The sequence below is a fragment of the Lethenteron reissneri genome, chromosome 49, assembly GCF_015708825.2.
Source record: "Lethenteron reissneri isolate LAM-NWPU_2019-01 chromosome 49, ASM1570882v1, whole genome shotgun sequence".
In the NCBI taxonomy this organism is placed as follows: domain Eukaryota; kingdom Metazoa; phylum Chordata; class Hyperoartia; order Petromyzontiformes; family Petromyzontidae; genus Lethenteron; species Lethenteron reissneri.
In genome coordinates this window covers 1,544,418-1,558,155 of record NC_083827.1, presented here as the reverse complement: position 1 = coordinate 1,558,155, position 13,738 = coordinate 1,544,418, and the positions used below count along the sequence as shown (strand labels likewise).

The 13,738-nt window shown below is 47.3% G+C and overlaps 1 protein-coding gene across 2 annotated transcripts; it reads right to left on the bottom strand.

Moving 5' to 3' along the window:
- Window positions 1–1,590: 1,590 nt before the first annotated feature.
- Window positions 1,591–11,532, bottom strand: UBE2C (ubiquitin conjugating enzyme E2 C). Of its 2 annotated transcripts, none has more exons than XM_061571996.1 (7): window positions 11,394–11,532; window positions 9,990–10,179; window positions 9,555–9,582; window positions 6,666–6,752; window positions 4,899–5,103; window positions 4,128–4,187; window positions 1,591–2,739 (listed from the first exon to the last, which is right to left on the bottom strand). In XM_061571996.1, the coding sequence occupies exons 2-7, from the start codon at window positions 10,088–10,090 to the stop codon at window positions 2,696–2,698; spliced, it is 525 nt and encodes a 174-aa protein (XP_061427980.1). In that variant the 5' UTR covers window positions 10,091–10,179; window positions 11,394–11,532; the 3' UTR covers window positions 1,591–2,695. The 2 variants fall into 2 exon arrangements, with proteins under 2 accessions (XP_061427980.1, XP_061427979.1); XM_061571995.1 differs by having other exon boundaries at window positions 9,990–10,182; window positions 11,394–11,501.
- Between the last annotated feature and the right edge of the window lie 2,206 nt (window positions 11,533–13,738).

The following is a 13,738-nucleotide window of genomic DNA, read 5'->3' as shown; positions in this document are numbered from 1 at the left end:
GAGTTAGGAGACCCGTCGGTCGGCAGCTTGTCACGACGAAAACTATTTAGTCGCCTTGAAGAGGTCAGTGTATTAATTGCCAGAAAGAGGTCGGACCATAAATGGTCACCTTGGGAGAAGAGGAAAAGGATTTTCCACGGGAGAGTCCATAAAAACAGCATTAAGTCGTAAAAATCCCAGAGATGTGGGAAAATGTGGAGCTGTTGCTAATACAGAAGAGCAATTGAGATCGATACCAGAGGGCCAAGATGAAAGGATATTAGCCTGTAAAGTCATTCCGGGGGAAGCGGTGGTGGATCGACATCAGATTAAGTGTATTTACCGACTAAAGTGCATTGAGCTCCACATCTGTTATTCAAGAGTGACTCGGCCAGCAGACAACATCGACCGCGGATTCTGGGTATTAGATGAGCTCAGGAGAGGGGCACAAGAGATGGGATTCATAGCAAATGTAAATGTGGAAACTTAAGTGAGAGGCCAACACCGGGGTGACGGAGGAAATCGCGACCCGGGAGTGTCCGGTGCAGCTACGGTGGAGTGGGACAACTTGCAAAGGGGAGCGGTGGCAGCAGCGGAGAAACTGTTGTGGTAAAACCGTCACGAGGAGTCCCCTCACGGCTGCCACCGAGTTGACCCAACGCAGATGCCCGGCTTTTTATCTTCCAGGAAGCCGCTCTCATGCTCCACGCTAAACCGCATCCACTGCACGAACCGTGGCAGGAGATGCAGATATCCGATGCACACATGGAAAATGTAAAACTCTCCAGTAGTCGGTTAAACACGTAGGCTTTCGTGACCAATGTCCATAAAAAAATTGGGTTTATCGCGTAAATATAAACGTGTCATTAACCCCACCACCACCAGCCAATTAGTAAGGTTTGTCACTCTAAAAAACATGCCAATCAGTGACTAATTCAGCACACCGGTGTTGGAGAGGAAACCGACATTTTCAATTTGAGTACGTTTCACATTTGTGCGACTGGTCATCCAGAACAAGATGTATAACGATGCAATGCCCAAGCCACAAAAACTAACGAGACATCACGGCAAGACACTCCGCTGCTCCGGAGGCGGTTATCTGGGCTTGACGACCATCCGAATGTGAAATTGGAGTCGTTGCTCTGCATCTACATCGGCCCATATGAAAGACCGAGTACACAGGGTTGCGAGTGGCAGCACTTGCATCGCGGTGGGTATAGAGCAGGTGATCGAGTGGGGTTCGTAGCCTTGGCGAGACAGTTTGGTATCCAGGCAAAGGTGTTCATCCTCAAATCCACTCCAATTCCGAGGAGCCACCACTGTTTGAGCCGGACAACACAAAGGATGAAGGAATTTTGGGTAACGTGGCTGTCAAGGGACGAGGAAATGTCCTCTGTGATGAGAATTAATATCGGAAAGAGGTGGAAGCCATAGAAGAAATGATAAATGTGGAGAATCAAAGAGATTTTAGAGAATGAAACAGAATGTCAAGAGCAATTAAGCCAAATCGAAGATAGCTTTTGAAATACACGCAGGTCAACCATTAAGTCTGTGCAACAATGTGCTCAAACTATCGGTGTCATCCAGAACAAAAATCAGTTTACAGGTTGCAACATTTAATACCAGTTTAATTACATGAAAATAAATACAGATAAAAGTGGACACCTAACAACCCCGTCCATGCTGCTACACAGCCGCGTTTGTTCAGCGACTCCAAAAAGGATCCTGCATAGATGATCGAGCACATGATTAATGAGCAATGCAGCGCCGTGCGTTACAGAACACCGCTACCGAGGACACCTGGGCTTAAGACTGCCATAACATGATGCAAAAAGAGTCTCGGCCATCAAAGCCAACATGATCAAAGCTATACACAAGTGAAAGATTTAAAAAGCAAGACATTTAAAACCATAAATATGAAGCAAGGATGTGCATGTCCCTTGCAACATGATTAAACGTTCTTGGAGAAAGGCAAAAAAAACAGAAGACCGGACGCACTTATTTAAAAAAGTGATCGTTCTCAGCTCCAAGCGTCATGCCCTGGCTCATGGCTTGAGTTCACTTATCAGGAAAATTATCTTTAAAAAGGAGTAAAAACGAGCTCACGAGTGAAAATGTCTAAAAACCTGGTTCCGTAAAAAGCAATAAAGCTGACCGTCGCCTTCGCACATGTGTGTCTCCACATTGAAAATAAAAGTATTGCTTTTACACGCGAACGTTGACTCAATTGATGCAATACAAGCAGCTTTGACAGCGTCTCATCAGCACTCAAGCTTGCTCGAAGCAATGCAGTTTCACCAACACATTAAAACCAGACTCGCTGATGTAGAAACCGGTCTAGAGTCTGCTTGTTCAGAATCAAGGCTGCCAAGATGATGCGGTCCCCCTGGGCAGCTGATGAATTGTATAAGAAACACTTTTCTTTTTCATGTGGAGACAACAGGTGAAGGAGACACGGTCTGCTCGTTTACATCGTGATAAAAGGATTCCATTAAAATCAAGGACCGCAACACGTGGACAATTGTCAGAACAGAATGAAACAGCCCCCAAAATTGCACCTGGAGCCCAAGTCTGAGTGTACAATGCGAGTGTACGTAGCGAGTGGTAAATGTACGAGGCGAGTGTACGTGGTGAGTGATGAGTGTACGTGATGAGTGTACGAGGCGAGCGGAGAGTGTTAATGAGCGACGGGGATGTCATGTCGGCGATGCTCTCATCAGGACTTTGTCTCGTACTGCTTCAGCAAGTGCTGCTTGTATTCTGCACGAGAGAGACAAGTACGAGAACGAGTTAACCTGCAACACTTTATGCAAGCGTAAATCCGGAAACATAAAGCCAGACTTAAGAAATAGATCGTGGTGAAAGTTAACATTCGGAGGGCACCTCTCCCTCCCTTAGTGAGAGTCGGAAAACTAAACCAGACAACGCAGAGCAGTGATTCTTAATCTTTGCTGCAGCCTTGCACCCCCCTTTGGTTTTTAAGCATTACAAAAATGTACGTTCATAAATACACAGGGCTTGATGAAACAAAGCAAGTTGTAACTTGCATGCCCTTGCTTAATTTGTGTTGAGGATTTGCCTTCTAAAAAGATCCGGCCATGTCATGCACCCCAGGTTAAGAACCACTGATGTCGATGACCAAATATGAAAAATGTAGTTCAGTTCCCTAAAAGCTTTTTTTTCCATATATATAAATTTTGCATGATGTTTTATTTTAATATAATCTACATACACACAAACATTAACAATTAAACAAAATGTATGTTTATATATTCGTCAGCCATGGTCAGTGCACTGCCGGATGAAAGCGTCCACACGCAGTCGCCATCCCTCTCACAACCCCTGCGATGTGCCCATCATCCATCCCCACCGCTACACACGAGATTCTTGCACCATTTCCTCTGTGGTGGTCGCACACTTGAGAGCACTCCGTGCATCACGAACCTTACTTATCCGACGTTACTTTCAAATATTAACTGCATTATTACGTGTGCATCTCACTGCATTGGCAGCTATTCCATCCCGTGCATCACCTCACTTCCGTCACCCCCTCCTACAGGCCTTACACTTTGAGGATGGAGCACCATGGCCACAAGTGCCCACTCGTGGCTTCGGTTACAGCACACAGCTTACAAGATTCGTCTGATATGGCTTTCTCACTGCCTCAATTTTGAATATGCTGCAACTTGAAAAACAAAGTAATGAGCAACAGGACTGAAAGCATGTTTCCAGATGAAAACTCTTACAGCTATGGCACTCGGCTATCGGATTAGCTACGTACGTATAATCGACCCCGATAGCCGAGATTACGGAACCGATCATCGATATCGGACAACACCAAAATAGTTGAAGTATTACCCGTTTGCGCAAGTGCCGCTGAACGGGAGGTGATGGGCAGGGATTAATAATGTCATCAGCAAATGCAGCCGGGACACATTCTGGGTATGGGGCCATGGTGCTGCCCAGATCACGAGGCAGGCCTTTGGGATGGCCACCATTTTTTATTGGGCCCAGGTAATTCACTACAAAACTATTTGACGATGTTTGCGACTTCATCTATTTAATCGATAACCTGTCTCAGCCCTTACAAATGTTGTTGTTGTGCGTTAATGTTCTGAGATGCAGAGAAGAGGGATCACACTCTTTACCATCCTGGTTTGGCCAGAGCTGCGCTGCGTGTACATTCAAGGGGCTCTCGTTGTTGGGCTCTGGAAGAGAATCGCCCCCACACGATGAAGCACCACGACACTTAAAGAAAACACCAACATCTCCCGATGCTCCCAATGGACCTAAAATTTACACGAGCATTTTCTCAATCTTGTACAGTGATTTAAACGTAATCCCAACCTTTTTCCAAAGCTTATATTATACATAATGCAGCAAAATAATGTTTACAATTCATTTAAAATACCAGCACGTTGAGGTTAAAGTTTGTGAAAGCAATTTCACTCCATGACATGTTGAGGTATTTGTGTATTTCAGTCTTGTATAATTCATGATAAAGGATTTTTGTTTTGGGTTAAAACACATAAACACGTCGTAAACCCACCTCCACCCGACACAGCCAATTGGTAAAAGTTTGTCACGTACACAAAACGTGCCGACGAATTACTATGTATGCACGGAGAACTTATTTTGCACCATACGTAGGCAACCATGCTAAATCGGCAAAACATCGTACTTTAAATTATAAACGCTGTAGATTTTTGCTCACCAACCAACCCTTCAGCTCGATGCAAGCAAAATTACTGGGGTCAATACCACACTTGGATGCGCACAATTACACGAGCACAACTCCTGCGAACGGCGTGGCAAAGTTAAGATCGCCGTCGGTGTCGACTGCAACGGGCGACACCGTGGCTCGGCGAGCCGACGATGCACGGGGGGGGGGGGGGGGGAAGGGGGAGGAAGAGGCGCACCTCCCAGCAGGCTCTGGATGGACAGCAGGATGGTGCGCACGTCGTACAGCGCCGACCACTTCTCCTTGAGGATGTCAAGGCAAATGTTGCCCTGCGAGTCCACGTTGGGGTGGTAGCACGGCGTGACGAAGTGCACGCTCGGCGCGTTGTATGGGTAGCCGCTGGGGAACTCCAGCGACAGCTTGTAGCGCAGGCCGTCGTACACCTGCAGCGGGGTGGGGGGCGTGAGACAACCGCGACCCACCGCCGGCGTGCACCTCGCCGGCACAGACGGAGGGCGGCATGACACATCGTGCAGGCCGGAGTCCGTGCGCGCACGCAAGCTCAGTGCTGTTCCAAGTGTGCGTCTCTCTACGCGTCTTTGCACAGCGGGCAGCTTCGGTTTAATTTTCCTTGGCACCGTCAGCATTTCTGAGTCACGTCACAGCCGGCTGTACGTGCCGATAAAAAATATATTTTTTACAGAGGCATGAGCAGATCCTCTTTCTTTATCATTAGGGGCCATCCACCCTGCTCTTGTTCTCTGTATTTCATCGTTTTGATCCCCATTTAGTCTGTATTATACATGGGAACACAGGGTGGCTAGCATTGTGTACCGCAGTATACCAGCCAGGGCTACAGCAAGGGAAACGTGCGCGCACAGCGGAGCGCAACATAAACACTACAGAGGTCGCCATTGCCAATGATGCAACGACGATGGGAAGGATAGCCATCGGCTCTGTCTCCCAAAAGATATTAGGATTTGCATGCAAAAGGAGTTTCACTCAAGAGGATGCCAATTTGTAGAATTTGAAGGAACAAAGATTTTCAATTCTGAAGCCATTAAAATGGGCACGGTGAAGGTGTTTGATCGTTCACGATGTATTGTCGAACATCGTCTGCGATGTTTAAATGAAAAATGTCCACAACGTTCCGAGTACAGAACTCACGAGCAGCTGATGAGAAAAATGACAATTTTACGCCCCACAAGTTGCTATGTTAATTAACACCGATGGTCACTAAACTATGTCATAGCTTGCATTCTACAAAGAGGTTCGGTTGCAGATTACAAAGTAAATTTTTTCAGAGTGAAATGTAACAAAAATGATCCACGATGTCCTTGAACAATATTTAGTTTGCCAATTAAATGAGAAGTTGACATTGTTTTCCCAGTTTCTTGCAGTTCACATTGTGCCGATGAGATCCATCGATTTTTGTTGCAATACCAAAGCGTCACTTCCATCAAATAAGTGATTAGTTCTCCCAATTTCGCTGGAATCACCGTCCCCTTAGCCCTACATAAAACGTGGAGAATGTTTATTTGTAACATTTTTATTTACTCCAAATCAAAATGTTACATAATTAACTTAATTACGTACTCGCAGGGTACAATTTGTATGCTTATTGTAAATTAAAAATGGAATTTAAAACACATCCACATGAAGCCAGGATGAAATGGTCAGTTATAAACCAAGAAACCTACACTTCACTTCATTTTTTGTTTATGTGTTATGCTATTTAAACTCAATTTGTCCAAGCCAACTTCCCTGACAATATATTGTATTTCTAATGTTGGTTTAATTTTACGATTTCTGTTTGATTAATAGCTTTGTGATTGCTTTCGTTATTTGGCCCAGATCACTTTCAAGTGACTCATCCCTGAGCCCTTGCGTTCACACTTGGTTAAACAAAACAATCTCAGAATTGCAACCTCCTCCAGCCTAATCTACCCCCCTCCCCCACCCCCCTGAGGATCTTGAATGAGGGGAAGGTTCCTCTGTGCCTTACAGTTCCCTTTGGGCCGGTGATGGTTCCAATCCAGTGGAAAAGGTTCTCTCCGTCCGGAAATGCTGATACGTCTTTGTCCCCAGACATCTGCACACACACACGGTTGGGACGGTTAGTACATATGTATGTAGAATTTATTTCGCACCATACGTAGCCAACCGCGCTAATCGGAGGTGCGGGGAAGGATAACAAACGAAAGCACAAACAGCAGTTCTAAAAGAAAGGAGTTTTACATTTAGATTTTCAAGTTTCAACTTTGTTGCCTAAACATCCTAATATAGGACCAGAGCTCAGGCAATGGTTGGCACTGCTTCTGGCCGCCTTCCCGCTTGTCTGTGGATTTCCACGTCTCTGAACTATCCTCTCGCCCTCAAGGGGGGTAAATCAACTGTGCAGCATTGCAAATGCTAAATTATTATCTACATCAGCGGTTCCCAAACTGTCAGATTGCATACCACCATCTAAATGATACAACCTCAAGTACCACCAGCAAGTAGTTGTATCCACATAGGTAACAGATTATGTATTAGATGAACACCAGAAACCTTTAGTATTTATAAAATATTCTCCTATCAATTACAGCGGCCATATAAAAAGTTTTAAATTGGAAAATACATCAAATGGGAGGTTCGAGTTTGCTTGACACAGCAGTTGTCAGATTAATATTGTTTAATTTCGGCTGGAGGTCTGGGCTCGACATGTGTATCTTGGTCATGTATTTGTTTATAAATGACAATCATAGCAGAGAATACAGTTTCACACAGACAAGCTGTGCAGAATGGAATCACTCTGTCAATGCAGTGTCTGAAATCTGGGGATATGAATTTCTTATTCGGAGCCAAAATTCACCAAGATGCCTTCCCCTCAACCCCAGCCGAAACTCGCCATCACATGCAACGTCTATTCGCTATTCCCATTCCTCAGCGAAGACGTCGTTTGTCAACCGGTTTTCTTCAACCGAATGCATATCAGGATCCAGTTGACTTTTGTTACATCTCTTGGGGAAATAGTCGACGAAATTTTAGGTCAGACCACGAGTGGTCTTTAATGTCAGCAGTTAGGTCCTGGTGAAGTTTCAGTCCGTTTTCAGTGAGAAAACCATCTCATGTTGAAAATGAATGACAATTCTCTCAATTTCCAGAATAATAAATTGCTGGGTTTGTTTTTACAAATGCTCTATTTTTTGTCATCAACTTAAAAATAAGTACTCTGGTTCTTTCGGTAAAGTCACATAGATAGAAAAAGAAACACGACGTTTCGGTTGCAACACAAGCGTCCGTCTTCAGATGTGAAAAAATGATCTGCTGTTGTGGCTTTATATAGGCATGGGAGGGGAGAAGGGGGGGGGGGAGTTTGGCTGTGGGAGCTCACAGGGGAGAGGGTTTGTGGCGTGCATGGACGGGTGGGGCTAGAGCCGCTAGAGAAATTAGCAAGTAAATTGACTTGTAGTATAAGTCGTAATCGGACGACAACCGGGTGGGTGAGTGAAAATCATAGCAGTTAAAACTTTATGTAGTTAATCACATCCTTCCAATGATTGCTCAATCTGAATCCATCTTCTCGATTAAAGTTTTGTCTGTTTGTATATCTGGATGGGCTTCATGAACAAATCTCTGAAGGTGGCCCCAAGGGTTTGCAGAGCACCTTGGTCTCGGAGAAAACAATGTCACGTGTGCCCACAGCGTTGAAGCAATGATCCGCCACCGCCAAGGAGTTGGTTCTGCCATGTTTCAAATCCGCTTTGTGTTCGTGAACCAGGTCTGAGACACGTCGCTTCGTTTCACCAATGTAACTGTTGCCGCAGACAGGCCTTGTAGACTATAGCATTAATTTCATCAAGACATGAAAATACATCTGCCAAATAGGCAAGCCTTGCCAACCACAGCTCATCCATAAAACGGTCAGAAAATTCAACACTTCAAGTCACTGTTAAAAAATGTGCAACTAAGAATGGAGTTCAAACAGACGGGTTGACACCTTTCCAGAACGCCACCTCACTTCAGTTTGCAGAAGACGCTTTTCATGGTTACTCCCCGCTGCCATCGCACAGATGTGAAAACTGTGCACCGAGTGGCCATGCTTTACCAAGAGTGACCCCTTTCACTGACCGGTCTAAAGCGACCTTCATGTGGACAGCCACTGTCTTGACTGCGAGAGCACCACACGATGCCTTCCACAGTGCGTGCATTTGGTAGTGGGCGCAACTTCCATTACCGTTGCCAGAACTCCTCCAGACTTGCTGGTCATGGCTCGAGCCCCATCGGCGCACACGCAATCACAAACTTGCCACTGTAGTCCGTTATTGGTCATGATGTTATCCAGTTCTCTCAACATCTATTTTTCCACTACGACTTGAGAGAGCTTCAAAAAGTAAAATAATTATTCTTTAAATTTCCATATCCATTTCAAACCTTACATATGCAAGAAGTTGAGCAAAAATTGTTAAATCAGTGCTCTCATAAATTGCAATGAAAAGTACTTTTTCTCGACGCTTTCCACCAGGCTTTTTTTTATATCACTTTTAGCCTTAATCTTTAATTTTTCTTGATAGCAAGGGGAAACCGATGGGTTTTTTTCTCCTGTTCCCATGATTTCCATTCCTCACATTTCCACACAGAACCAATGGGTTTTTTTTCTTTGGTTGGATTCAAACAGCACCTCCCCCCCACCCCCTCTTCCAAGGGGCTGCTTGCTGCTGCTGCAAGCGCATTGGACATCTGTTCGGTGTGGCCTGGCCATGTTCCCCACTGCGGTTGTGGAATGCGGCACTCGGCTCTGCGTGCCCTCTTGTTCACCCCCCCCCACTCTCACATGGATAAAAATCCGTTTCGACGAATCACGTTAGTTACCAAGATACGAGAAGTAAAATACCTTGGTTACAGTACTTACCATCAGTGACATCAGCTCCTGATGCAACCTAGGAAAACACAGATCAATAAATTAATGGTAAAATATGATCACATTGCAATAACAGCCCAGCATACACAATTTCAATGTGAAACCACAGCCTCGCCTGGCTATTAATGAGCTGAAGCAGATACTGATGTATATTACTTTTTTGCATTCAATATTTTATCCGTAAAATCCTTCAGATTGAACGTCTCGTTTGCAAGTGCCCAGTGTTATTAAGTGACATACTTAACAAAAACACACATCCTCAACTTACACAGCAAATACGACTATTGGGCCACAGGGTGGCCCAATAGTCAGGATACAAAGGGCTTTTTTTCATTTATCGTAATACTGGCACAGTGGCGTGTCCTGTCGTCCTGCATGGGGCCCGTGGCCTTCACAAAGGACCGTGGCCCCATCCTCCTCACCCACCGCTTGCTCACAGAGCCCCGTGCTACGGCGTTGCCGCTGTCCGCCGCCTTCCTCGGGGTGGCCGAGGCGCTCGCCGCGGGGTCCGTGTTCTGAGAGGCCATGGAGAGGCACCACCACGACAACCGGCACGACTCTTCGACTTGTGCAGAGTCTCCGCCACGGGCTCCTCTTCACTCTTAAAGTGCTGCTCCTGCTACAAGACAAAGATCCCCGTGTAGCATCAACAGACTGTCGGGGCAAGTGGCGTTAGCGAGCACCTATGAAGGCCGGCACGGCACACGAAGGGGGTCGGTGGCCAGCACCACGCCCGGCCGCCTTTGTCTCCCCAGTTGCGATGTTTACACACCGCACCAGGTACCCATTTATACACACACGGCCTTTCATTCACCCACCAGTTAACATTGATTAACTAATTCACACACACACGCATTCGTTCACAAAGTCAACATTAACACGCACCGGCAGTTTAACACGACCAATATGATTCACAATAAAGGGGTTTGGGTTAGACCGCGTAAGTATAAATGTGTCGATACCCTCCACAACCCGACACAGCCAATTAGTAAGGGATTTGTCACGTAAACAAAACGCCAAATCGTTACTACTTCAGCCACCCGATGTGCTGGAGAGTAAATCCACAACATTTACAATTTAAATACGTTTCGCTGGTAATTACATCCAGCATCGTCGGGCGATTTTCCCGATGCTGCAGTTCACCAAGTAACGTCAATGGACGTCTTTACATCTCTATTCAACGGTATTAGATGTGTAATGTTTCGCTAGTTATTAGTTAACATGAACATAGCTTTAACTCACGAATGTGAACACCTTAAACGATCTCGTCATCGACATCAGCCATTGAACAAAGCGATTCGCTCATTAACAAAAGACGCTGCCTTGAATGTACTGTGTAGCACTAACGCACACCCCTTGTGTAGCAGTGTGTAGCATTGTGTAGCATTAACACACACACACTTTGCTTTCACGAGTTAACGTCCCCACACTCGGGACCATCTGTTTAACGATCACACGCACGGGTCTTTAATGCATCAATTCACACACGCTGCTGTACGCGTCGAAATGGAACTTCCATGACAAAATTAGTTGCGCCGGTTAACAACTCACAGACCCTGCACACACACACACACCTTTCGTTCCCTATTTGACAGTAACCCGTACACACTTAGAATTCATACGCATACACATCCCGAGCCCACGAAACAAACAACGAAGGCCACTGCCGCCATGCTACGCAACCCATGGGCCGTGCAGTGAACCACTTCACAGCAAGCCCTAAGCTCCTTCAACGCAGGAGGAGGAATAGGAGAAACTAACACGAGCGGGCATGGTTAGACAAGAGTGCAAGCACGATGAGGTATCGATGAGGTATCGATGAGGCCGCACCTCGTCACCAACGCCGCGCCTCGCCTTGACCGCCGCCGCTGCCGTCGCGAGTTTGAATTTAACGGAAACGGCGCGGGGCGTCCAATGGCGTTGCGAGCCGCAGCAATGCGACGACAACTCGCCCCTGGGGCGGAGCGGGGCCGCGGCGTGCGGCGCGACACGCCCCCGCCTCGCCCCAGGGGCAGAAGCACGCTAGACAAGTGGAAGGATGACGTCGCGTGGGCTGTGCTAAGCAGACACCGCGTTAATCAGGTCAACATTAATAACGACACGGACGTGTACACACGAAACATTCGATGTGATAATTTAGTAAGAATATTGCAACTGGTATAAGTATAGAGATGAAGAAGTACCGTGGCTTTTGTAATTAAATATAAACGCGGCAAATCACTCCCCCCACCCAACCCGCTCGCCAAAACCCCTGCCGCTTCGTCGCAGTTGGTACAGCCCACGCCGAACCGCTGCGCCCGTTTGAAGGTCCACTGCTCGCCCGTGATTGGCTGAGAGGAGAGCACCACGTGGGGTCGAGGGGTGTGTCTCTCGCCGTGTGATCGCGGCCTTCCCCAGACACGGGGGGCCGCGACCTGCTCCCTGCTACCTGGCCACTTTGTTCGCTACCTGCTACTTGTCCACTTTGATCGCTACCTGCTACCTGGCCACTTTGATCGCTACCTGCTACCTGGCCACTTTGATCGCTACCTGCTACCTGGCCACTTTGATCGCTACCTGCTACTTGTCCACTTTGTTCGCTACCTGCTACTTGTCCACTTTGTTCGCTACCTGCTACCTGGCCACTTTGATCGCTACCTGCTACCTGGCCACTTTGATCGCTACCTGCTACCTGGCCACTTTGATCGCTACCTGCTACCTGGCCACTTTGATCGCTACCTGCTACTTGTCCACTTTGTTCGCTACCTGCTACTTGTCCACTTTGTTCGCTACCTGCTACCTGGCCACTTTGTTCGCTACCTGCTACCTGGCCACTTTGATCGCTACCTGCTACCTGGCCACTTTATTCGCTACCTGCTACCTGGCCACTTTGATCGCTACCTGCTACCTGGCCACTTTGTTCGCTACCTGCTACTTGTCCACTTTGATCGCTACCTGCTACCTGGCCACTTTGATCGCTACCTGCTACCTGGCCACTTTGATCGCTACCTGCTACCTGGCCACTTTGATCGCTACCTGCTACTTGTCCACTTTGTTCGCTACCTGCTACTTGTCCACTTTGTTCGCTACCTGCTACCTGGCCACTTTGATCGCTACCTGCTACCTGGCCACTTTGATCGCTACCTGCTACCTGGCCACTTTGATCGCTACCTGCTACCTGGCCACTTTGATCGCTACCTGCTACTTGTCCACTTTGTTCGCTACCTGCTACTTGTCCACTTTGTTCGCTACCTGCTACCTGGCCACTTTGTTCGCTACCTGCTACCTGGCCACTTTGATCGCTACCTGCTACCTGGCCACTTTATTCGCTACCTGCTACCTGGCCACTTTGATCGCTACCTGCTACCTGGCCACTTTGTTCGCTACCTGCTACTTGTCCACTTTGATCGCTACCTGCTACCTGGCCACTTTGATCGCTACCTGCTACCTGGCCACTTTGATCGCTACCTGCTACCTGGCCACTTTGATCGCTACCTGCTACTTGTCCACTTTGTTCGCTACCTGCTACTTGTCCACTTTGTTCGCTACCTGCTACCTGGCCACTTTGATCGCTACCTGCTACCTGGCCACTTTGATCGCTACCTGCTACCTGGCCACTTTGATCGCTACCTGCTACCTGGCCACTTTGATCGCTACCTGCTACTTGTCCACTTTGTTCGCTACCTGCTACTTGTCCACTTTGTTCGCTACCTGCTACCTGGCCACTTTGTTCGCTACCTGCTACCTGGCCACTTTGATCGCTACCTGCTACCTGGCCACTTTATTCGCTACCTGCTACCTGGCCACTTTGATCGCTACCTGCTACCTGGCCACTTTGTTCGCTACTTGCTACCTGGCCACTTTGTTCGCTAACTGCTACCTGGACACTTTGATCGCTACCTTCTACCTGGCCACTTTATTCGCTACCTGCTACCTGGACACTTTGTTCGCTACTTGCTACCTGGCCACTTTGTTCGCTACCTGCTACCTGGCCACTTTGTTCGCTACCTGCTACCTGGCCGCTTTGTTCGCTACTTGCTACCTGGCCACTTTGTTCGCTACTTGCTACCTGGCCACTTTGTTCGCTACCTGCTACCTGGCCACTTTGTTCGCTACCTGCTACCTGGCCACTTTGTTCGCTACCTGCTACCTGGCCACTTTGTTCGCTACTTGCTACCTGGCCACTTTGATCGCTA